This window comes from Balaenoptera physalus, assembly GCF_965194825.1.
Source record: "Balaenoptera physalus genome assembly, chromosome: 1".
Classification (NCBI taxonomy): Eukaryota; Metazoa; Chordata; class Mammalia; order Artiodactyla; family Balaenopteridae; genus Balaenoptera; species Balaenoptera physalus.
This window is the reverse complement of record NC_138882.1, coordinates 187,750,376-187,775,372: the sequence shown is the minus strand read 5'-3', so window position 1 is coordinate 187,775,372 and position 24,997 is coordinate 187,750,376. Positions and strand designations below refer to the sequence as shown.

The following is a 24,997-nucleotide window of genomic DNA, read 5'->3' as shown; positions in this document are numbered from 1 at the left end:
CCCTGTGCCTCAGTTTCCTCATCTGTAAAGTGTGGATAATAGTCCCCACATCAGAGGGTGTGTTCTTTTTTAAATTAATTAGTTAATTTATGGCTGAGTTGGGTCTTTGTTGCTGCGCGCGAGCTTTCTCTAGTTGCAGTGAGCGGGGGCTACTCTTCGCTGTGGTGCGCGGGCTTCTCATTGCGGTGGCTTCTCTTGTTGCGGAGCACAGGCTCTAGGCGTGTGGGCTTCAGTAGCTGTGGCACACGGGCTCTAGAGCGCAGGCTCAATAGTTGTGGCGCATGCGCTTAGTTGCTCCGCGGCATGTGGGATCTTCCTGGACCAGGGCTTGAACCTGTGTCCCTGCATTGGCAGGCGGATTCTTAACCACTGCACCACCAGGGAAGCCCCCAGAGGGTGTTTTAAGGATTAATTAACTAAGTTAGAGACCTCCCTGGCAGTCCAGTGGTTAAGGCTCCATGCTTCCACTGCATGGGGCACAGGTTCAATCCCTGGTCAGGGAACTAAGATCCCGCATGCCACACAGCATGGCCAAGATTTAAAAAAAAAAAAAGATTAACTAAGTTAATATGTGTAACGGATTTAGCACAGTGCTCTCAGCACAAGTCAGTGCTTTACGCTGAGTGCCTGCTACTCTGAAGTTAGAAACACCTGGCTGGAACCCTGGCCCTGCCACTCACCTGCTGTAGCGACTCTGGGCAAATTACTTGTACACTGCTGTCTGAGTCTTAATCTTCCTCATTTAGGGATAATGCAGCTAAAGGGCCTAGCTGGAACAGACGAGCAAAACATGGTGGCTCGTATTATCAAAATGACACCTCGTTGAATTGGCTTAGCCCTAACTACTAAATCCCTAACTTTTAAAATATATTCTTAAAAGATTTTTCTGGCAGAACAGACATGTCAATCCTCTTTAAATAGGGAAATCAGATAAGTTAAAGCAGAAGTTCTCAAGTGAAGTAGTCCAGGGTGTGAAAGAGACACCCATGTGCTACACCACCTGACCATCAATGACTCAACCCATCACCTCCCTGGGATAAATGGAGATTTGCTATAGCTTTTGATGAGTTACCAAGGAGTAACATTACATAAACTAATATTTTTTGTCAAAAACTGAAGTAGAGATACTACGAGAGACAAATTAAAAATTTATGTGACGGATTCTCACTCCCCATACAATGAGAACCCCTGAACTAGAAGAAGATACCAAAGACTTTTAGACCTTGTTCTGTTGAACGAAATGGGAACATCAAGTCCTTTTCGATCCACAGATTTCTGGATTCCTTCCTACACAGCGAGTCTCTGGATACCGGCACTGTATTACAAGGCATTTAGAAGTCAGACACATACAAGGAAGCATTACTAACGTCTTTTGCCCTCTAATGATATGAGGTTGAGCTTGGGTAAGGCAAAGGCAATGCAACACAGCGGTTAAGAGACTGGTCTCTGGAGTCATACCTGGATCAGATCCTGGCTCCACCATCTACTGGTTGACATTGGGCCAATTACTTAACCTTTCAGTGCCTCAATGTCCACATCCATAAAAGGGGGACACTAATGACAGCGTCAAACTTATAGGGTTACTGTGAAGATTAAATGCGTCAATACATGTAAAGTGCTCACAACAGTGCCTGACACATGGGAAGCGCTCAACAAATGTTGGTGGTGGTTAGTGCTATCATTAACATTGGTACCATTTGATAAATGGTAGCAAAAGGCTCTTCAAAAAATTTCAGCTTAAGGAACAACTGCACAATCTATCAAACAGGATATGTCCCTCACCTGGGCCTTTCCCCACTGCTCTGTAATTTAAAACATAATCAACTCTCAATTCTCTGGGTTCTACAGTAACTGTTGAAACTCCAGCCAGTTTCCTCTCCTCACCCACCCGCCACTGACTGCCTCATCTGGTTACACTGCTGCACGCTGATGGAACGCCAGCTTATTCATTTAGAAGGTAAGCCCGAATAGATTATCATGAGACAGGAAAGCTGCTGAGAATCTTGGAAGGCATCCTAGAGGTACACATAAATGGTTTGTATGTTTTCTGTACTACGTAAATCCTCTATTAGCATAGCCAACAGAAAGGTGACCGAGGTGGCAAATTATTATTCTGAAAGCTGGTTAAAACTGACAAATATACCAATCCCTAATTATCATCACATGAATATGTAGAAGCGCAATTTACTTTTCGATGAAATGGATCTGACAGTCAGCTGTGGAGAGCTTTGCTTAGGGTTTTTTAACTTGATCTGTTCTCTCAGGTGAGACAGACTGAGATTCTTTTTTCTGTTTGGCAAAGGTTATGCTTATTTTTCCAAGTCCTGGGTAGAAAGCAAAACTTTCTGGAAGCAAACTAGACCGCTGGGGAATTTCCTAAAATAGAGAGAACAAAGCCCTAAAGCTGAGTGGACAGCTGCCTGGTTGGAAGGACATTCTGAACCTAGGCAGGCTGAAAACATCTGGGTGGGAACGTGCACCTGGCCTCCTTGTCTGGCCCCTCCCTCAAATGTGAGGTGTCGGCACGGTGGCCTCAACAACTGCTTGGGAATGCCAGGTGTCGATGCCCTTTCTCCTCCTGAAGTCTTGGACTAGCAGTTACAAAACACACAGAGGCAGAGCAGCATCACTCATGACCCAGGGGTATTTGACCACTTTCATCTTAAACCATCAAACGTTTCTCAGTAGTGGTCACTTTGCAGCTGTCTGTGTGGGTGAAGACTGATGTCAGGAGTACAGGCCAGTGTTTCAAAGCTGTGGGTGAGCACACGCACACAGCTCTGTGTGCAAATCGTTATGGGCTTGGCCAAAAGAAGACACCAAGTCAACTAGGACCCAGCCCTGCCCAGTTCTTTACCTCTATCTGCTGCTATACACGAAATGCAGCTGTGTTGCATCAGCTGCTAATAAAGAAAACTACCACATTGAAATTCAAACTGGGAGCTGCTTACAGTCACTAGAAGTACTAAAGACTAATGCAAAATGTGGAAAATAAGCAACCTGGTATATTTATTTAAAAGTCAGTGAAGTATATGATTACTCTGTTTAGAGATGCTTTGAAACTGCCTGTTTTTAAGTGCATAGCTGGTGGCATACATGATGAGAAGCTGGTTATATCCCAGGCTTTGGTCAGCATAGAGAATCCAGTACTGATCTGCAGAGATCTAAAACCTTGCTACTCAAAGTGTGGTCCGTGGACCACTGGCATTGGCATTACTTGGGAGCTTGTCAGAAATGGAGACTATCAAGGCCTGAGCTTGGGCCTGAATCAGAACAAGCATTTTAACAACAAGCTCCCCAGCATGTGGTAAGCCCAATGAGTCTGAGAAGTTTGAGAAGCACTGCTTTAAAGAGCCTGCATCAGGCTCAGTGCTAACTAAGAGGCTCACTGGTTGTGTTCTGTTCATGTAAAAAATGAGAACGCTATTTGCAACAATGCATTCCACTGTCAAAGCTCCAAGGGGACACAAAAGGACACCTTGTTCTTTATTTTCCTTCTATTAAAAAATTGTATAATTCAGATACTTGGAGAAAAAACAAAATGACCTAAGTTGGTGGTATCTAGATTTTCAGAAAGATGCTTGGTTTTTGGTTGTTTTAAACAGAAGACAGCAAGAGCTGAAAGTTTTGAACAAGAGAGAAGAGCAGGGGCTCTCCTTTCCAAGCCCCCCGCCGGAAACGATGGACCTGCCTTTTGGAGGTTGATGGTGCTGACGTGCAGTTTCTTCATGGGTCCCGTTTCCACTGGTCCGCTAGCCAAGGCATCCCCTTGGCCACTCCGCAGCATTCGATGCTGGTAAATCAAAGGGTCCTCTTCTTCATCAGCAAGGGTGTATCCCTGCAACCAGAGATTTAGAGAACCGCCCTGCAACTCCACAAGCCGCTCCCAGTTTAGTTTAGAAAACATCCTTAAACCTTGGGAGGGTCACACCTTCTGGAAGAGCCAGGATTTAGGTGAAGATTCCACATAGGGACAGAACGAATCACAGGTGGGCTGTATTCCGCACTGAGACCAGTCTGTGTTGGTCACTCCTGGCCACTGGCAAGCACTGACTTAGTAGTATGAGCGTGCAACTGGCAAATGTGAGACAGCCGTGAGCCATAAACGTGACACAGAGCTGGGCCGGCAAGGAGCTGCTGCCTGTTTTTGTAGGACCTGAGAGCCAAGGATGGTTTTTGCATTTTTTAATGATTGAAAAAAAATTGAAAGAAGACTGATATTCTGCAACACGTGAAAATTGTTAGAGAATCATATTCTGGTGTCCATAAATAAAGTTTTACTGCAACGCATCAGGCTCATTCGTTTACACATGCATATGGCTGCTTACAGGCTGCAGTGGCAGAGCTGAGTAGTTTCATCAGAGACCACATGGCCTACAAAGCTGAAAAAATTTACTATCTTGACAGAAAAAGTTTGCCACTCTCCAGTTCAGAGCTAAAAAGCTAGATATACCCCCACTGCTAAGATTACAAGAATACCAATTGAGAAAGACAATGCGGGACTTGGAAATAGAAACAAAGCACAGCTCACCTTGACAATCCTGCAGATGAGGACATCGTAGCGCTGATGGTTGATTCGGTGTCGCACCAGAACTTTATTTACCATTGGAATGAAAATTTGGTACTATAACAAGAGAGGAAGCAGATCAGAAACCATTACTTTGGAGAGTGGGAAATATAAAAAAGAATATTACCCCTACCACATTGCAGCTACTACTTCTGGGTTTGGGACTAGCTCTGTGGTACTTTTTACCCCTTGTGCTATGATCCTCATCCCCATCACCTTCCATCTGTGTCACTGCAACAGCCTCTTATTTTAATGGTCTCTCTGCTTCCCCTCTTGGCCCAGTCTATTCTTCCACACAGCACTGAGAATGATCACTGAAAAATGTTAGGTCAGATCACAGTATTCCTGTGCTCAAAATCTCCAAAGAATTCTAGTCTTGCTCAGACTGAAAGCCAACTATAATGGCCTACAACAGCGATGTGCAAATTTTAGTGGGCATCAGAACCACCTGGAAGGCATATGAAACCAGAGATTGCTGGGCTCCACGGTCAGAATTGCTGGCTTGGTAGGTCTGGGGTGAGGCATGAAAATCTGCAGTTCTAAGGAGCGCCCAGCTAAGTAGATGCTAATGCTACTTGTCCGGGGATCACAATCTGAGAACCACTGGCCACAATACCTAGCTTCCATGCCTACCGCCAGCACAGCCTTTACAAGGTTCTCTCTATGACCTTTTCCAAGTACTTTCCCCCTGGCTCCCTCCCCTGAAGTCACCGCTCTCCTGCTGCCCCCACCCTTCAAGCACACTGCCATCTCGCACCTTTGCCTTTGCTAATCCTTCTGCCTGCAGCCAGCTCCCTGGCGTTGGGCCTTTCCTTTATTTAGGTTTCTGCTGAAATGTTACCTTATCAGAGAGGTCTGCCTCTAAAGAAACAGCATCTCTCCCTACTCCCTCCCATTCCTCTTATGAGATAAATTATGTCTCGTAGCTTTGCTTCATTGGAACGTAAGCTCAGTGAGAACAAGGACGTCATTCTGTTTACAGCGTTATCCCCAGAACAGCACTCAGCCCACATAGGTGGCTCAATAAATACTTGCTGAATAAAGAAGGAAAAAAAGGCACAAACAATTCCTAGCTCTTTGTCAGTGACTGAGGCCTACAGACTAACAAGTGGAGGAGTCTGCAAAGGCAGAAGAGCGCGCGTGTCGAGGACTCCTGCCTCACCTTCTTCCCCAGCTGAAACACGAGTGAGGACAACGTGTCCATGGCTGTGGGACGGAGTTCTGGGCTCTGGTCCAGCGTTCGCACAATCGGGTGAATGATCCGAGAGGCATAGTCAGTGAAATCCAGGGACTCCGTCAGGCGGTCCACTGTCTCTAACGCTGCCCTACAACAATCGCTGACATACAGTAATTGCTAACACACAGCCCAAGAGTAAGAGAAGTGGCTGAGGGCTACCTTAACAATCAGCACCCAACGGGAAGGAATGGCTTCTGACATTATTTTGGGTACAGAGATCTAACACATATTCCTGTGGGATGCGGACAGTGAAGATTTCCATAAACCTGGTACTTATCTGGACTAAACTAATGAGAGTTGAAGTAACAAAAAAATAGAAAGATGGCCTGGGGACTTAAGAAAAGGGCATTTTCAACAAAACATTAAAAGCTTGATAACTGTTAGTCCTAAAGGGTAGGTGCTCACTTTCGAGATGGCAATGGAACTTCAGGGGCATCAAACAACTTCACGATAGGGGGCAATAACAAATGCAGATAGTCATCCAGGTTGGCGCCAAACAGCTGGATTGCAGCAAGCAACTGCAAAAAGGAGTAAAGGCACGGCGATGAACAAATACAGTCAGGTATCAAGTATCTAAGTACCTGAAGGGCGGCAGTGGTATGGATAATTCAAAATTCTTTGGGGACTCTGAAAAGCCTTTATTAAATGGCTCTGAATTACATTCTCTTGGTAGCACTTTTCCCCGTCATTTTATTTCACTTATATGTTACTTCACTTTCTCTGAACTTATTTCAACTGGTAAGGAATAAGTTGCTGGATAATAGAGAAAACTGGTATGCTAAATAAAATATTTACCAAGAATAATCCATTAAAAGAGACAAAACATAAGGATAATCAAGAGAGGATTAGAAACATCCTGTAAACTGTACACTGCACGCATCAGGTACTACAGTATTCTTTAGAGTCAGCGTCATGGACCGAGCATACCCCTGTCACTCAGAACAGGGTCTCTTAGATGCCCATCCAGGGACTCTGATGGACTCTGGGAATCTCTCCAGAGGATGTCCCGGGTTACTCACCTTGATGGAGACGATGCGGCCTGGGCTGTTGTCATGCATGAAGACTCGTAGCATGTGTGGGATCAGCTGGGGCAGGTAGAGCTTAAATTCACCCCCAAGAGCTACCACAATCTGCTCAATGAGAAGGATGATCGTGCTCTGGATGGAGGTGTTCATGACCCAGAATTCCTATAAAGAGGGAAGAGACAGAGGAGAAAAGTCGGGGGCCCTTCTGCTGAAATATGAACCAAGGAACTGAGACAGCCAAAACGAAGCACAAATGCAGTGAGCATGGTCTGTGCCATGGGACTCCTTCCTTATCCCCCTCTCCCCAGGCCTCCCTGTCTCCTACGTCAGTCACAGTGAGCAACTCAACTGCATTTCCCCAAAAGCACCAGGCTACATGGCTCCTCCGTGCTTTGGTCATGCGGCTCTCGGCTTAGAATCCCACCTCTTGCTCAGCTAAGCCCATCTGTCTTTCCAGACCTGGCTCAAGCCTCACTTCGCCTAAGAAGGCGTTCCTATCTCCTTCCATTATCCACTGTGGGTCCCTCTGCTCTGCTCTCTTCTAGCACCTGTAATACTTAATTTTCTTTGCCGCCTTCCCTCTACTCGACTGTAGGCTGGTTAAGGGCAAGAAACCCTCCGATCCCTCTCTGTCTCCCTGAATCTAGCAGAGCGCCTGGCATATTCCAGCCACCCAAACCCATCTGGCAGAATGAACGAACGACCAGGCCTGCATCACTCCAGGAGCTCTCCAGCCGTCTAGGGGTGGTCCCACTTTGGGTAGCACCTGGGCTCTGCCAGAGGGTGACTTCAGTGTTAACAAGATTTCCTGCCCTTTTGGATTGAGACTTTGCTCGACAGCATCTGACATCTGTCCCAAACCATTTTCAGGCCTGGAGAGTGCCACAAGAGGAGCATTTTTCTACATTCATCTAATTATATTCCACATAAATTACTAAAATAAAAACTTGGCCAACTGGCTCCAGATCCTGTCTTGGTACTACAAGGCAAATTGGTCCAAGTCTCTCACTCCAGGAAAAGCTGTCATTTCAAATCAATTCAGAAAGACAGTGGCCTACTGCCTTCTTTAAAACCTCTAGAGTAGGAGACTTAATGATGGCAACATATGCTTATTAATACTCTTGGGCCCCCATTTAATTCAGAGTAGAAGTCAGTGGAAAAAAAAAAAGATAACTCCTCAGATGGAAGGCTTTAAAAGAAGCCTAAGGTATTTTTATTTAGAAAAAATTGTTCTTAAATCATAGTAGTTTAGAAAGTAAAAACATTTCTAAAAAAATCTATACTAAAAGGTGCTGGTAAAACTTTCTTTCTCTCTGCTTGGAGAGAGGTATTCTCTTTGAAAAAGCTATTTTCTCTAGATAAAAAGCTTCGACAAAGAAACACCACAAATTTTATGGCCTCCGTGGTTTGTCTGATGTTCATTCACTGGGACCACACTCTGCCTTCTTTAGAGAAAGCCCGCCTACCTTTCCACGGCAGGGTCATCGGGGCTCCTCCCAAGGGGTTTTCTCTAAGTCAAAGACACCGGGCAGCCTCCCCAGGGATATCGGCTGGATCACTGTTCACAAAGCCCCGAGCTCTTCCTGGGCTCGGAGTAGCTCACTAAAATGCCCAGGATCAAGAGCCAAAGAAGAGCCCTGTTGGTACCTTCTCTATCTTGGAGGAAATGAAAGCTGTATTTTGCAGGTGTAAGGCTCCCAGCCTCAAACTCCTATATGTTTTGTCGAAAGTCATTTTTGGGGAATAAGTCACAGATTACTTCAGCTTCAACCCCCGAGGGCACTGCTTCCTCCCTCCCCGCCCCACCCCCAACTCCCTTACCACCACCCGCAGGCTCTTTAGCATCCTGCCTAACTCTTCCTGTACAGAGGCCCCTGTGGCAGGAGGCAGGGAACAGAGCAGCTTTTACTTATTTATACAAATAGGAGTTTTTCAGTTCTGAGACTCATTTTCGGGGAAGTTCCATTTTTGAAGCCAGCCACTTTCATTTTAGTCCTGCTGCTTCTTCCAAGCTAACTACAAAGGTCTGGTGTAGAAGAACAGAAATGACTGGAATAACTGTCTTCCAGTTCTTTGAGGACACAGCCATCTCTGCAAAGCAATCCCCCCAGCAGAGACACTGAAATTATAGAGAACAGTAGGAAGCAGCCTCCCACCCCCAATACAGAAAAACGATACGGCCATCAGTGGGGAGTCCTCTGCACCTACTTAAAGCATGTTATAAAATTTGCGACGAGAGCCTCTTCTCAAACACTGTTGCAGGGACTTCCCTGGTGGTGCAGTGGTTAAGAATCCGCCTGCCAATGCAGGGGACACGGGTTAGAGCCCTGGTCCGGGAAGATCCCACATGCCATGGAGCAACTAAGCCCATGTGCCACAACTACGAGCCTGCGCGCTAGAGCCCACGTGCCACAACTACTGAGCCCGCGTGCCTCAACTACTGAAGCTGTCGTGCCTAGAGCCCATGCTCCGCAACAAGAGAAGCCACCGCAATGAGAAGCCCGTGCTTCACAATGAAGAGTAGCCCCTGCTCGCTGCGACTAGAGAGAGCTTGCACAGCAGCAACAAAGACCCAACGCAGCCAAAAATAAATAAATAAATAAATTTATGTATTAAAAAAACCCACAACACTATTGCAGTCAGAAGGTGGCATTTATGCTTTTGAAGATAGCAGGGAAAAGCATCACCTTCTTCCTCAGAGCCTGACAGGAGTCCATCATATTTAATGGCCCCAGGAAAGCCCAATCCCCAATCCTCTCTTAAAGCCATGGTTTTACAGGCAGTAAGGAAGAGGGCTTTTGTGAGAATAGTAAAGCACTATTGTGATGTTAAAGTGAAATTGCTTTGCTGTGTGTGAGGCAAAGAACTCGAGTTTATTTCTGGCAGAACAATTCCTTCAGGATTTCTCCTCAGACTTTATACCTTGAACTCTTGTACCTGGGAGCCTGTAGCGAGAGCCCCTCCACCCCCTTTCATAATCCAGTGGGATACCCTGCTCCACTTTTTATCCTCAGGTTATAACGGCTCTATGATGACCCATGAAAAAAATGTCCACATCATCCAAACCTGCTGCTGAATGCTCCTGGACCCAAACACTGAGGAACAGGCCAAAGCATTAATTTCTACTCACTCTCATGAGTGTGACTATTTCATCCATGTAAGGCCTGATGTGGCTCTTCACAAAGGACACCAACATTCCCAGCTGCTGGAACAGAAACTGAAACAGAGAAGAGGTCAGCAAGTTGGCACCACGGAGGATGTAGAACTCCCAGGCTTACCCCAAGTGCACGCTAATGAATAAAGACAACTATGGAATCGGTTTCTGCACCACCCTTTCTTCTGAGAATAAGCTTCAAAGAATGAGATTTAAAACCATCGGTGGTAATGGTGGTGAGGGCTGAAAAATATGTCAGTGGCTTTACTCACCAGGTGAGGCAGTTTCTGCTCAGCAGGGGCTTCGGGGCCAGACTAGCTGTTCTGAACTGTTTCTGTTACCTACTAGCTTTGTGACCTTCATTTAATCTCTCTGCACTCAGCCTCTTCTGTGGGAAAATGGGAGATAACAATTCTTGTCTCATAGGCTTGTGGTAAGAGTTAACTGGGCTAATACCTGGAAACCACTAGAACAGGGACACAAATACTGTTAAATGCCCAATGAACATCATCTATCATTGAAGGATTTCTGGAGTCACTGAAAACTTAAAAATGGACATGAAATTTTTAATTAACTGCAGATGTATCTTTTGTTTATTCAGTCTTAATTCACTACCACTTACTTTCTAAAATAAATACAGCTAACTATTATGGGTATTGTGGTTCACTTATAGTAATTAACTCAATTAATTAGGTCTTAATTAACTAGTTAATTGTGTCTCTAAGAAACTGTGGGGACTTCCCTGGCGGCGCAGTGGTTAAGCATCCGCCTGCCAATGCAGGGGACACGGGTTCGAGCCCTGGTCCAGGAAGATCCCACATGCTGCGGAGCAACTAAGCCCGTGCACCACAACTACTGAGACTGGGCTCTAGAGCCTGTAAGCCACAACTACTGAGCCTGCGTGCCGCAACTACTGAAGCCCGCGAGCCTAGAGCCCATTCTCCGCAACAAGAGAAGCCACCACAATGAGAAGTACGCACACCGCAACGAAGAGTAGCCCCCGCTCGCTGCAACTAGAGAGAGCCCGTGTGCAGCAACGAAGACCCAGTGCAGCCAAAAATAAATAATAAATAAAATAAATTAATTTAAAAAAAAAAAGAAAGAAAGAAACTGTGAACCAAAACAGCAAGCAAATTGAGGGAGGGCTGGGATAAGGAGATTCTATTTAGGTTGGTATCTTGCAACTGTTAAGAGATGCCATTCACGAAATAAAGTTGGGAATAAAGACAGCTTAGGTAAGAGAAATCCCAACTACTTTCCAGGTTAAAGATGTCTTCAGGGTGTAGTTTTTATTTTGTTATGATCCTCAGATAGTGCTACATGTCAATATCAAGTCGCAAATCGTAGTGTAAACCTCCCTTCCCCACCCCCCCCCAATTTTTATAGCTCTCTATGCCTTTGCTGCCCTCCATTAACAAGAATAATTTCGTACATATGTATTTTCACCCTTATCCACATGTTAAAACTTGGGTAAGTTGGGGAAAAATAAAAAGTATGTTTCAAATAGTGAGTAATGGACTTATAGAACTCATTACCTGAAGAGGTGAGACTGATAGGACACACAGAACTGGGCTCAAAGAGAGTTTGGACTAATTTCTAAGGACTGGGACACCAGTGGATTCTAAGGGGGTTAGAACCTGGTCTCACATGGCACGCAGGTTCAACTCGGTAGAGCCATCCCTACCTATCTCCTGGGCACCTCCTCATAGAATCACTGCTGACAGTTTTTGTGAAATGGTCCCTACGAAAGTATATTACAGAGATCAAGGGACAGGAGACCCTAAAATACAATGGTTTTTTAGTTAAACTTTTGTTATGCAGAACCTGAAAGAAGGTAAAAATCTAAACTGGAGGAAAAGCAGGGCATCGGGGATGGCAGGTCAGGGGAAACCCTGAGACGAAAGGACAAAAGCCTCCTGATCCTTGCTGTCACTTCATATGAGGTGTCCATGGGGCAGCCTCTCCGGTGGCTGATTCATAAGGATCAACGGATACCCCCAGGCAGGTGCCTCATCCCCAGGGAGGGGGCCCGAGTAGCCACCTCATTTCTTCTCCCTTAGATTCTTTCACAAGCTTTTTTTCTCTTTTCCCTCCTGAACATTAGTATTTCAAAAGAACACGTAGTTTTGTTCCTGAAAATATGGTGGGTTAGATCCCCTCCTAAATCCCCTTGCTATGAAAAGCTTAAAAGTAATGCATAAAAGATAAACGTTGTTATTAGATCATCAGAACTGAAACCTTTCACATAAAGCCAGACCTTCAAAAAGCTACATATCAAAAAAAATGGTGAAACCTCCTACCCCCAAATCTGTCCACTGGCAAAGGAGACAAAGTAATCTGTGAGTCTTGATGGGAGGTCTAGGTAGGAAAAAAAAGCCTTCCTAAGAGTTTGTAATTTCAGGCCACTCTCATATGAGTTTAGGGGGTTATTTTAACTACCTGTGTGGCCTGAGAAACTCTAAGCCAAGAAACTAACTAAAAGTTCTCCTAGACCACCTGGTAGAAGCAAATGCAAGCCCTCTCTGGAGAGATGCAACTTCAGAGCAGATATTCCAGTATTAACCGCTCCAGGGGAAGTCCAGCTGAATATGATGCATGATCCAAAATTGTAAAACACATAAGGACAGACTTACAGACTTGCTGCGAGTATGACTCAGCAGAAACAATAAACAACAGAATTAGACTCATCAAAAACCTTATGTATATTGGAATTATTGGATAGAAAATATAAAGTAAACCTGTTTAAAATGCTTAAAGGAATAAGAGAATAAAAAAAAATATGAGTAAGGAACAAGATACTATCAAAAATACTAGGCATGTTTGAAAGAACCTAGTATAACTTTAGAAATTATAAAATGTAGTAGGAACTAAAAACTCAATGACAGGTCAAAAAGACATAGCTAAAGAATCAGTGAATAGAAAATGGATGTGAAGACATATCCAGAATACATCTCTGAGAGACAAAGATGAACAACACAGATAAGAAACTAAGAGACATTAAGGACAGAGTAAGAAGCTCTAAATGTTGAATCTAATTCTGGAAGGAAAAAATAGAAGGGTGGAATCATCGTATTCAGAAAGCCCACAAATCCCCATCAGGATAAGAAAGAGAAATGCATATCTAGATTTACAATAGTGAAACTTCAGGACAACAAAAAAAATGAGAAGATCTGAAACCGCCATAGAGAAAGGGGAGATTACATAAAAAGGAATCATAATTTCTCAACAGCAACAAAAGAAGTCAGAAAACAGTGGGATAATATGTACAGCTGAAGGAGAACCCAGAATTGTATTCTCAGCTAAATAAAGATTTTACAAGAGGATGAAATAAAGATTTTTTTCAGATAAACAAAAACAGAGCATTTACTTTGATGGATGCTCAGAAGAATTTGCCTTAGAGAGAAGGAAAATGGTCCTAGGAGGAAGCTCTGAGACGGGAGACAGAAATGAAGTGGCAAAAGGGATAAACATAAACACTGTCTGCATAAAATAACAGTAACGTTTAATTTGGAGTTAAAAAAAAGTGATACTAGATAATAACATAAGAAGGAAGGGAGATATAATACTTTGATCAGTCATTCTAAGTTTTGTATATTGTTCAGGGAAAGGATGGAGACAATGACTAATTTTAGACTTTGTTAAATAAGGTATGCAAGTCAAATTTTATGGGTGAAAAAGATAAAATTGGATGCATTCCTCATACTGTACACTGGGACATATTCCAAAGAGCTCAAAGATCTAAATGTAAAAGGTGAAGCCATTTAAGTACAAGAAGAAACAGAGGTGAAAATGATGTATACACAAAGCTTTTCATTGCAGCATTATTTTAAATATCAAAGACTGGAAAAACACAGTCATCAACAGGGACTGGTCAAATAGCTATGGCATGTTCACACAATGAAGTACCAATTGCCTCTAAAGGAATGAAGACATTCTCACTATACTGCTATGGCATGAACTCCAGGATATGCTGCTGTGAAAGTGGAAAAAAGTAAGATTCAGAAAGTTTATACTATGTTATTCTTCTGAGGAAGGAAGGTGGGGGACATATATTTCCTTACATTTTCAAAAATAAATACTGAAAAGATAAATTTAAAAACTGATAAAACTGGTTAGCTTAGGGGGGGGAAGTATGGTAGGCAGAATTTCGGTACCCAAAAAACGTCCATGTCCTAATCCCTAGAACCTGTGAATAAATTACTTTACATGACAAAGGGGACTTCCGAAGATGTGATTAGGGAGCAGGACGCTGAGATGGGGAGATTATCCCGGTGGGCCCAATCTAATCACAGGAGTCCTTAAAAGCAGAGAACCTTTCCTGGTTATATTCAGAGAGAAAGATTTGAGGGAAAAAGGAGAGTCAAAGAGATACAATGTTGCTGACTTTGAAGATGGAGGAAGGAGGCCAAAGAATGCAGGCAGCCTCTAGAAGCTAGAAAAAGCAAGGAAAGGGGTTCCCCCTAGAGCCTCCAGAAAGGAACACAGCCTTAATGGCACCCTGACTGTAGTTCAGTATGATCTATGCCAGACTTATGACCTAAAGAGCTGTAAGATAATCAATTTGTGTTGTTTCAAGTTACTAAATTGGTGGTGATTTGTTATAGCAGCAATAGTAAATGATAGAGGAAGGAAAAATTATTTCAAGTGACTTTGAACACAGTATTTTGGTGTATATCCCCAACAAGACACATCCTAAAAACAATAACAAATTGTAAAAGACCTTGAACTGCATTCAGTAATCATATTGTTAATACTAATACTGGTCATATACTATTTATATGTATACAAAAATACATATACTTTGCAAGATAAAGCAAGAAATTACGGAGATGTCAGAACCAAGGAATCAAGTTTTTCAGTGTAACAGAAGAGAGATACAAGTATAAAATCAAAGAAGTAAAAACTCTTCAATCTTAAATCTGAATTGGAAATATCAGTATTAAGTTATGTATCACTTTTTCCCGTTTAAAAACCATTACGTATTCCTGGTTCTGTCCACTGGGAAGACCTAGAAACGACGGCACGGCAGCAGCAGTGAGCACCCTAGCACACAAACTGCAGTCTCTAAGCTCCTCTCCCACTTGAAGAAACCATAGCTCCTTGCAAGCGGCTATGTCTAGGCTTGAGTGAAGTATACTTGGTAAGTCTGAAATAGCTTTTTTTTGCCAGAAAGAAAGAAAGTGGTCACAGACTAAGATTACTGCGCAATGTTAAAAGAACACAAAGCCAGGTTGAGTGGGATGATTAGATCATTGAAAGAAGACTGTCTTCAATGAATAGAAACACTAGATAGATGGACAGATACCCATGAGTTGTTAATGATACTTCAAAAAATGGCAGGGGGTCGAGGGGGGTGCCTGGGTCACTTTTAAGAGGGTGCAAGGGACTTGATTCATTATTCTGAAAAACTGATGAATAAAAGGAAAGAATCATGTATTTATTCTGCCTTTCCTGCACGAACTATCCATCAAATTAACTAAATAGTTGATGACATAGCATTCTTTATAGGTGATTTCTAGTTTATAAATCCAGAAGGAATAACAGAATTAGAAAACCGCCATTTTGCAGTTGCTATTCAAACAATGGTTCTAGGAAACAATCATCAATAAACGATAAAATGATTGGGAGAAAGGCTGAAGGTGAACACAGAATCACAGCACCTGAATCCTCTGGTTAACCTTCACATTACTAGAAGTGGATCATTTAGAAAATATCTGCTTATTAAATGTTGAAATAGGAAGTATATGCTACCACCTATGAAGTATTTCTTGCCGAAAGAATAGAACCTGAATCTAATCACGCCTCTAAATCTAACTGGTTTACAAAAAAAACTTAGAAGACATCTTGAAGGTACAATCAGCCAAATCCAGAATGGAAGATTATGTAGGACAAATGACCTGGTTTCTTCCACAAACACATGGCACGGAAAGAAAAACAGTGAGGGAAAAGGGAGAAGATATAGAAAGAGAATTAGACATGTCAACCAAATGCCATGTTATTTGGATTCTGATCTGAATAATCCAATGTAAAAAGAAATTTTTAAGACAAACAAGGATATCTGAAGAAGGACTGGAATTAGATTATATTAAAGAATTTTCATTAATTTTGTAGGTGTCATAATTGTGGTTATATAGGGAAAAAAAAATTGAATGGTGAAATAATATGTTATCTGGAATTTGCTTTAATATACCCCAGAAAGAAAGTGTGTGTGTGTGTGTGTGTGTGTGTGTGTGTGTGTGTGTGTGTTGAGGGTAGGGGGTAACAAGATGAAACCAAATTGATAAAATAATTGTTGATGAGTATGAGAATTTGATATAAATTGTCTACTTTCTGTTTATGGTTAAAATATTCCATTACAAAATGTTTAATGAAATTAAAGGTGGCCAAAGAGTAGAGGGCAAAAGATAAGAAAATGAAAGCTGAATCAAGCCCAAAAAAGACAGAAAAGAAAGAAAATAAATACACAAAGTAGGACAAAAATAAAGCACGATGTAAGATGATGGAAATCAACCTAAATTTATCAGCAATCACAATAAATGTAACTGGATTGAATGCACTGATTGAAAGACAAAGATTTTCAAATTAGATTAAAAAGATAATCTAGCTATATTATTATATATATTATTATGAAATACCCATCTAAAGCAAAAAGTCATAAGACAGTCAAAAGTGAAAAGATAGGGCTTCTCTGGTGGCGCAGTGGTTGACAATCTGCCTGCCAATGCAGGGGACACAGGTTCGAGCCCTGGTCTGGGAAGATCCTACATGCCACGGAGCAACTAGGCCCGTGAGCCACAATTACTGAGCCTGCACGTCTGGAGCCTGTGCTCCGCAACAAGAGAGGCCGCGATAGTGAGAGGCCCGCGCACCGCGATGAAGAGTGGCCCCCGCTTGCCACAACTAGAGAAAGCCCTCGCACAGAAACGAAGACCCAACACAGCCAAAAATAAATAAATAAATAAATAAATTTTAAAAAAAAAAGTGAAAGGATAAGAAAAGACATACATCTCCAAAAACAGCTGGTATAGCTAAATTAACATAAGGCAAAATAAATTTTAAGGTATTATTAAAGATAGAAAGGGTCATTGTAAAATGATAAAAGATTCAGTTTACCAGGAAGATACGATAATTTAAAATGTGTATGCACCTAAAAATATAACCCCCAAAATATATAAAACAGAATTGACTACACTATGAGAAATTAATAAATCCATCATTATAAAAGATTTTTATCTCACTTCTCTCAGTACTTGATAGATTAAGCAAACAAATACTAATAATACAAAATATTTGAACACAGCAAGTTCAAATCTAATAACATATGTAAAATCTTGTGCAAAATGTTAGCAAACACACCCTATTCCCAAGCATAAAGGAAATATTAACCAAAAACAATCAAGCATTAGACTATTAAGGCAGTTTCAGCACACATCAAAGAATCATAAACCCAAGGCAATTAAGTTAGAAACCGATATTCAAGAAAGAAATTTAAAATCCCATGTTTGCAAATTAAAATATCCACTTCTAAGTAACTCAATGATGAAAGAAATCATAACAAAGATTGGAAAATACTTATTTCTGAACAGTAATGAAAATACTACATTACTATTCATCGATAAAAAAGGAATGAACTACTGACACACGTTACAGCATGGACGAATCTCAAAAGTGAAAGAAGCCAGACACAAAAAACTACGTATGCTTCCAATTCTACGAAATGCCCAGAAAAGGCAAATCTATAGAGACAGAAAGTAGATTAGTGGTTGCCTAGGGTTGGGATAGGAATGGAAAATGACTGCAAATGGGTAGGAGGTTTCTGTTGGGGTGATGGGAATTTTCTAAAATTAGATTGTAGTGATGGTTGCAACTCTGTAAATATACTAAAAATCACTGAATTTTACTTAAGAAGGGTAAATTTTATGGTATGTAAATTTCATCTCAGTAAAGTTTTGAAATGCAGTTAACTAATACTTGGAGTTAAATTTACAGCCTTAACAGATTACATTTAGGCAAGAAGAAAGATCCCCCATTGATGAGCTAATATTCAAACAATAATTTTTTTCAAAAAGCAGAAAAAAGAAAATAGGAGGAAAGTAATAGTAAAGAACAGATTAATGACATAGAAACAAAGATATGAGATAAGAGAAGCAAAGGCAAAAGTTGGTTCTTTGAAAAAGAAAAATATGACAAATCTCTAGCAAGAAATTAAAATGTAAAAGAGGGCTTCCCTGGTGGCGCAGTGGTTGAGAATCTGCCTGCCAATGCAGGGGACACGGGTTCGAGCCCTGGTCTGGGAAGATCCCACATGCCGCGGAGCAACTAAGCCCGTGAGCCACAATTACTGAGCCTGCGCGTCTGGAGCCTGTGCTCCGTAACAAGAGAGGCCGCGATAGTGAGAGGCCCTCGCACCGCGATGAAGAGCAGCCCCTGCTTGCCACAACTAGAGAAAGCCCTCGCGCAGAAACGAAGACCCAACACAGCCATAAATAAATAAATTAATTAATTTAAAAAAATGTAAAAGAATAGTGAACAAATTCATGCCAGTAAGTTTATCACTTAGATAAAATGAATAATTTCTTAGAAACATGTGACTGAAACTGTCTCAAGAAGAAACAGAAAAGCTAAACAGATCTTTGAACCTATAGTTTTAAAAAAAAAAAAAATTACAGGTCAATTCCACTCAGGAACACAGATGCAACAATTCTAAATTAAATATTAGATATAAAATCAATGTATTAAAAAACTATATCATAACCAAAATGGTTCTGATACAAGATATCAAGGATGCTTCAGCATTAAAACATATATCAATGTAATTCAATATATTAACATATTAAAAGAGAAAAACCAAATGATCATCACAAGAGATAAAGAAAAGGCATTTGAAAAAAAGAAAAGGCACTTGATAAATCTAATACCCATTCATGATAGAAACTCTAGCAAATAAGACTGTAAGGGAACGTTTATAACCCTCATGGACCTACAGTCTTGTCATACAGAGTGAAGTAAGTCAGAAACAGAAAAAAAAAATATACCATATGCTAACACATATATATGGAATCTAAAAAATAAAATAAAATGGTTCTGATGAACCTAGGGGCAGGACAGGAATAAAGACGCAGACGTAGAGAATGGACTTGAGGACACGGGGAGGGGGAAGGGTAAGCTGGGACGAAGTGAGAGAGTAGCACTGACATACATACACTACCAAATGTAAAATAGATAGCTAGTGGGAAGCAGCTGCATAGCACAGGGAGATCAGCTCGGAGCTTTGTGACCACCTAGAGGGGTGGGATAGGGAGGGTGCGAGGGAGATGCAAAAGACAGGGGATATGGGGATATATGTATACATATAGCTGATTCACTTTGTTATACAGCAGAAACTAACATAACATTGTAAAGCAATTATACTCCAATAAAGATGTTAGTAGAGAACAAACGTATAGATACCAAGGGGGAAGGGGGGTGGGGTGGGATGTATTGGGAGACTGGGATTGACATATATACACTATTGATACTATGTATAAAATAGATAACTAATGAGAACCTGCTGTATAGCACAGGGAACTCTACTCAGTGCTCTGTGATGACCTAAATGCGAAGGAAATCCAAAATAGAGGGGATATATGTATACATATAGCTGATTCACTTTGCTGTACAGTAGAAACTAATACAATATTGTAAAGCAACTCTACTCCAAAAAAGATTAAAAAAAAAAACCTACAGCAAACATTGTACTTAGTGATGAAATCTTAACACTAGTCCCATTAAAATCAGGAACAAGATTAAAGATTTCCACTATCACAGAGTCTAATCAACACTGCAGTGAAGGTCCTAGGAAAGCAGTAAGGAAAAGTAACAACTGCTTTACCGACCAAAACAAAAAAGCCAAAACTGTTTTTTATTTTCTGCAGACTATATGATTAGCTAGAGTGAAAACCTGGGAAAATTTACAGGTAAATTATTAGAATTAGTAAGAATTCAATGAGGTTGATTACGTAAAAATAAACTGCACTTGTATATTCCACGCAGAAAATTAGAAAATATACTTTCTAAAAAAAATACTGTTTCCTCTGAATGTACATCAAATTGAATATGTAATCACAGAAGAAAAAATAATTAATTCCAGGATCTTTAAAACGCAGTACTCTGACCATACACCTTGTGGAATACTTTCTAAGAACAGTAGGAACTGCAAAGCCACCTTGAACTGTATTCGGTAGGATCGCTGTTGGTAGTGGTACAGGTATGGTAATCACAGAACCACTGTGCGTGCTCTATGGTTCAGAGGAAAAAAAAAAAAAGAGAAAGAGCAAGAGAGAGAAAGAGGGAGGGAAAGGGGGAAATTCTTCTTTACAGAAAAATGCCAGCTATTAAAAGTAGAAGGAGGGGCTTCCCTGGTGGCGCAAGGGTTGAGAATCTGCCTGCCAATGCAGGGGACACGGGTTCGAGCCCTGGTCCAGGAAGATCCCACATGCCATGGAGCAACTAAGCCTGAGAGCTGCAACTACTGAGCCTGCGCTCTAGAGCCTGTGAGCCACAACTACTGAGCCTGCGCTCTAGAGCCTGTGAGCCACAACTACTGAGCCTGCGCTCTAGAGCCTGTGAGCCACAACTACTGAGCCTGCATGCCGCAACTAATGAGGCCCGCACGCCTAGAGCGCGTGCTCCTCAACAAGAGAAGCCACCGCAATGAGAAGCCCGTGCACCGCAACAAAGAGTAGCCCCTGCTCACCGCAACTAGAGAAAGCCCCCGTGCAGCAACAAAGACCCAACTCAGCCAAAAATAAATAAATAAAATAAATAAATTTATTAAAAAAAAAAAAAGTAGAAGGAATGATAGAACTAAAAATTTATTACTTTGCAGGCTTCCCTGGTGGCGCAGTGGTTAAGAATCCACCTGCCAATGCAGGGGACACGGGTTCGAGCCCTAGTCCGGGAAGATCCCATATGCCGCAGAGCAACTAAGCCCATGCGCCACAACTACTGAGCCTGCGCTCTATAGCCCGTGAGCCACAACTACTGAAGCCCGTGTGCCACAACTACTGAAGCCTGTGCCCCTAAAGCACGTGCTCCTCAACAAGAGAAGCCACCGCAATGAGAAGCCCGTGCACCGCAACAAAGAGTAGCCCCCGCTCACCGCAACTAGAGAAAGCCCCCGTGCGGCAACGAAGACCCAACTCAGCCAAAAATAAATTAAAAAAAAATAAAAGTCATTACTTTGCAACCAACGTGATAATTGATTCCAGCAAGGATCATCAATGGTGGCTAAAATCATTGGGTAAAAGGTAGCTGGGGAATAGGACAGACACAGTCTCAAAGTATCACCCCACACATTACTTAATGACTAAGGAAGAAAGGTAACTTTACAATGGAGAGATCTGACACATACCAACCTCACCATGTGCTCAAACTTAAGACCAACAATAATTGGACAAACTGACATTATGAAGCATTGTAACTGCACCTCTGTAGTATTCCCACTAAGCGTTTGACATAAATCTAACCATGCCGAAGCAACCAGAAATGCACTGTGGGATAGTCCATCAGATTATTGGACTGAACAGTAGATTACGGAGAATAACAATGCTGTCCCCCCACCTCCTCTCCAGCCACTCATCTTTTAGCCATTTTGAGGTATAAAACAGGAAGTTGAGCTGAACTGATTATACCTGTACACTCAGGTGTTAGAAGTTCAGGGGGAGGAAAGGCATTAGGCATAACGGCAAGCAGAGTACATTATTAGGAAGCTGAGGCACAGATGGACTTTCCATGCAGGCATGGCACGGAGCAGGGAGGAGCAAGGGTTGGGGGTTTACCCACTTACTTCCCGGATGGCCCCGTCACAAACCCGAATGACATTCAGGAATGTGGGCATGACCTGGGGCAGGAACTGCACACACTTGAGCCCCAGGGACTTGAAGATGAAGGTGATGGCCTGGACGACCATGGTGTGATGGTGAGAGAGGGACTGGTCTCGGAAGATGCGCATCAGGGCCACCATGGACACGGCTGGGTAGAACTCGTCCAGAGGCAGGTTTCCCATGTTGACCAGCATCTCACTGGTGCTATAGTCAGCTAGAATCAAACAAAGGTGAGGATCATGAGCTATACATGACTCTGACTTTGGACAAAGCACAACCTCCTGACGGTCACTAGCATTCATATCTCTCTCCCTGCTATACTCTAACACCATTGGGAATACCAGGTATATTAGGAGCCAGTGAATAGGCTCTCACCATGAAGGACAAACAGTTTTTGGCTTGTCTATTATCTAAACTACAAAAGCCTAACACAGTACATGACGGCTTTTCTTTAAATTGCTACGTTTAATTTAGCTTCTTACCATGCCAGTTCACAACTTCAGTAGCTGAAACCATCAATAAAAAGTTACTCCGCCAAATGAAAGTAAAGGGGATTAAATTAGGCAAACATCTGTTCAGCAGCTGCTTGGTCCCCCTAGGGAATTCAGAGAAGTTAACAACAAATACTATCTGACCTGAACGACAAGGATCTCAAGGACTGGGGGTGGAGGAGGGTATGGAGGGTGGGGGAGGGGCGGGGGAGGGTATGGAGGGTGGGGGAGGGTATGGGGGTGGGTGGGGGTTTAACAGCACAATAAGGACTCTAAGAACCAGAACATCCAAGAGACTGGATGACTGCCACTTCTGAGGACGGAGTAAACTCTGGAGGATGTGGCTCAGGCTCTGCTCAACAGCTGTGGGTCTGACAGGATTAACACTGCAGGCGCACTTCTCTCATATACAGAAGAACAAACTGGAAGCAGTATGATCCCATCCACAGAGTTCAGAAACGAATTATTTTATTTGGGGAAAATAACATTTTGCTCAACTAGATGGGAGAACCACTGCTGAACTTTCACACTTTCAGAAATACGCCTGCCCTGATGGACACTGGGTTAAGTCTAGAAAACTCGCCTGCATCCCCACGCCCTACCCAATCTCTTAGGCTACTTATCTAAAGATAAAGGAACTCTAGGCTAGATCACTTGATGGAAGAAAGAGCCCTGGATCCTGATTGCTACTAGTTTTTCCACGCCCTCTGAGCCTTAGCATCAGATTTCCCTATCAATTAAAACAGGGAGAATAAATTTTACCCTCTTCCTCCTTGGGTGCCATGGGAATAGAAAACATCAAAGATGCACTAACAAAGAATGACAGATGAATGAGTGTGACGGGGTGATAATTCACGTCTCTCTCATCAGCACCAAAGAGTGACTACAGACATAGCCTGTTGACCTTTAACAAAGAACCTGGACAAACGGGAAGACTGGACACACTGGGAAGCAGCGCCCCTGCTGTGACTCAAGAGGCAACTACTGACGTTCCATTCAAAAGTCACAAGGTGAGTCAATATGCAATAATTTCACAGTTATCCAGCCCAAGGCTCTTTCTAAACACAGCCGGTGAGGGCTTTGTGAGGCAAGAACTTGGCAAGCCACTCACGGTTCTCCTCAACTTACAGGAATCCTGACTTGACTTGGATTCTGACAGGCTGACAGCAGAAGCATCCCGGGACTGGTCGATCATGCCAATGTTCACTTTGTGCTTGTAGGGATCCAGGGCCCCCAAGAGCCCTAACACACGGATAGCCTGCGTGGGACAGGGGAGGGGAAGAGAAGACACTCATCACAGCACCTGACTACCACAGCTCTCATGGATACTCGTGTTCCATGATGCCCAATTCACATCCCACGACCAGCTACAGGGACAAAATGGAGAGGAACAGGAAGTCCCATCAGTACTGTCAGAGCATGTGAATGCCGCAAACGTCTCTCCATTCTCCCAGCAAAGTCGTTAAACACCAAGTTTGCTGTGTTTCCTACCTCTCGCCGTGTACCCTGGTTCTGCTCAGTCTTCAGGAAATTCAGCAGCACCTCAAGCAATGTGGGGTACTTCCTGTAGGGCTCCACCACGTAGCCAGTGCTGGCCACCAACTGTCCCAGGGTCCACAGAGCCACCTGGACAGGCAAAAGATCACATGGTTTGTAGCACCAGTAAGAGAGAAAAGAAAGCATACTCCGTACTCTTCATTAAATGGTTATAACAAAGTGTTAGAGGCTATTACAAGAAAAGAATGCCCAGTAAAGGCACTAACCATAAACCAAAATCCTGAGAGCTGGGACATAAAAACAAGGCTACAAACCAACACAACAATCACTGGATCAAAGGTAAAGAACAGTCCCGCCTTTCTCAGAAAGTATATAGTTCTTCTATACCCTGGGTGATTGACAGGAGAAACCGCACTCAAAAGGAAATTAAGGTTGTTCTTACTTTCAGTCTAGTCACCTAATGACCTCGATGACCAAAGCGAAGCCAGGGCCGGGGGAGGGTGAGCTGAAGCTCCGCTTCCCTCCACAACCAGAGGCCAAGACTTTCTGTTTCCCTTTAGGGGCCGGGGCTCTGATAGATGACCTGCATTTTTTTTTTTTTTTCTGTCTAGAGGAAATGGCACTGGTCAGCCCTGATACTGACAGTGACTCTGGGTCAGGATGACAGCTAATTCTAGCTCCAAGTCTTTCTTCTTTTTACGCAGTCAACAAATATTTCTGAGTACCTACTCGTGCTAGGCATTACTGGCTGGGCACACTAAGGTGACTGAGAGAGACGAGGTCCCTGGCCTCATGGGGCCTATCCTGCTCAAACACGAAGTAGTGGTACTCACCTGTCTTTTGGCCAACAGAGAGGAGTCCTGGAGCATGTCCATGATGATAATAAAAAGTTCATCAACCCATTTCCTCATTTCTAGGCCACTAACCTACAAAATGAAAAAGGAAGTGGTAGATAGCATTAGAAATTATGACATTAAGAAGTATTTTGACTTCATTAGAGGTGAAATAATTCTTCCCATCCTATGGGAAAAGCAGTTGTCCCCTTACCTGAGCCAACTCTCCTATTGTAGCCAAGACATTATTGATCACACCTGGGTTTGGATCAGGGTCTGGATCTTTCAGTTTCAAAATTAAAGCCTATGGAAAGAAGGTATGAGAAAAC

At 42.7% G+C, this 24,997-nt stretch overlaps 1 protein-coding gene across 5 annotated transcripts in view; it reads right to left on the bottom strand.

The window, feature by feature from the left end:
* MTOR (mechanistic target of rapamycin kinase) overlaps positions 1–24,997 on the bottom strand; it is a 126,187-nt gene that overhangs the window by 79,049 nt on the left and 22,141 nt on the right. For all 5 annotated transcript variants that reach the window (XM_082414044.1, XM_082414047.1, XM_082414045.1 and 2 more), the window contains exons 15-25: positions 24,883–24,972; positions 24,669–24,761; positions 23,830–23,964; positions 23,467–23,596; positions 21,811–22,061; positions 9,960–10,046; positions 6,824–6,991; positions 6,210–6,322; positions 5,730–5,892; positions 4,532–4,624; positions 3,692–3,838 (exon numbers count right to left, since the gene is read on the bottom strand). In XM_082414044.1, coding sequence (XP_082270170.1) covers positions 3,692–3,838; positions 4,532–4,624; positions 5,730–5,892; positions 6,210–6,322; positions 6,824–6,991; positions 9,960–10,046; positions 21,811–22,061; positions 23,467–23,596; positions 23,830–23,964; positions 24,669–24,761; positions 24,883–24,972 — 1,470 coding nt within the window. The remainder of the gene's footprint in view (positions 1–3,691; positions 3,839–4,531; positions 4,625–5,729; positions 5,893–6,209; positions 6,323–6,823; positions 6,992–9,959; positions 10,047–21,810; positions 22,062–23,466; positions 23,597–23,829; positions 23,965–24,668; positions 24,762–24,882; positions 24,973–24,997) is intronic.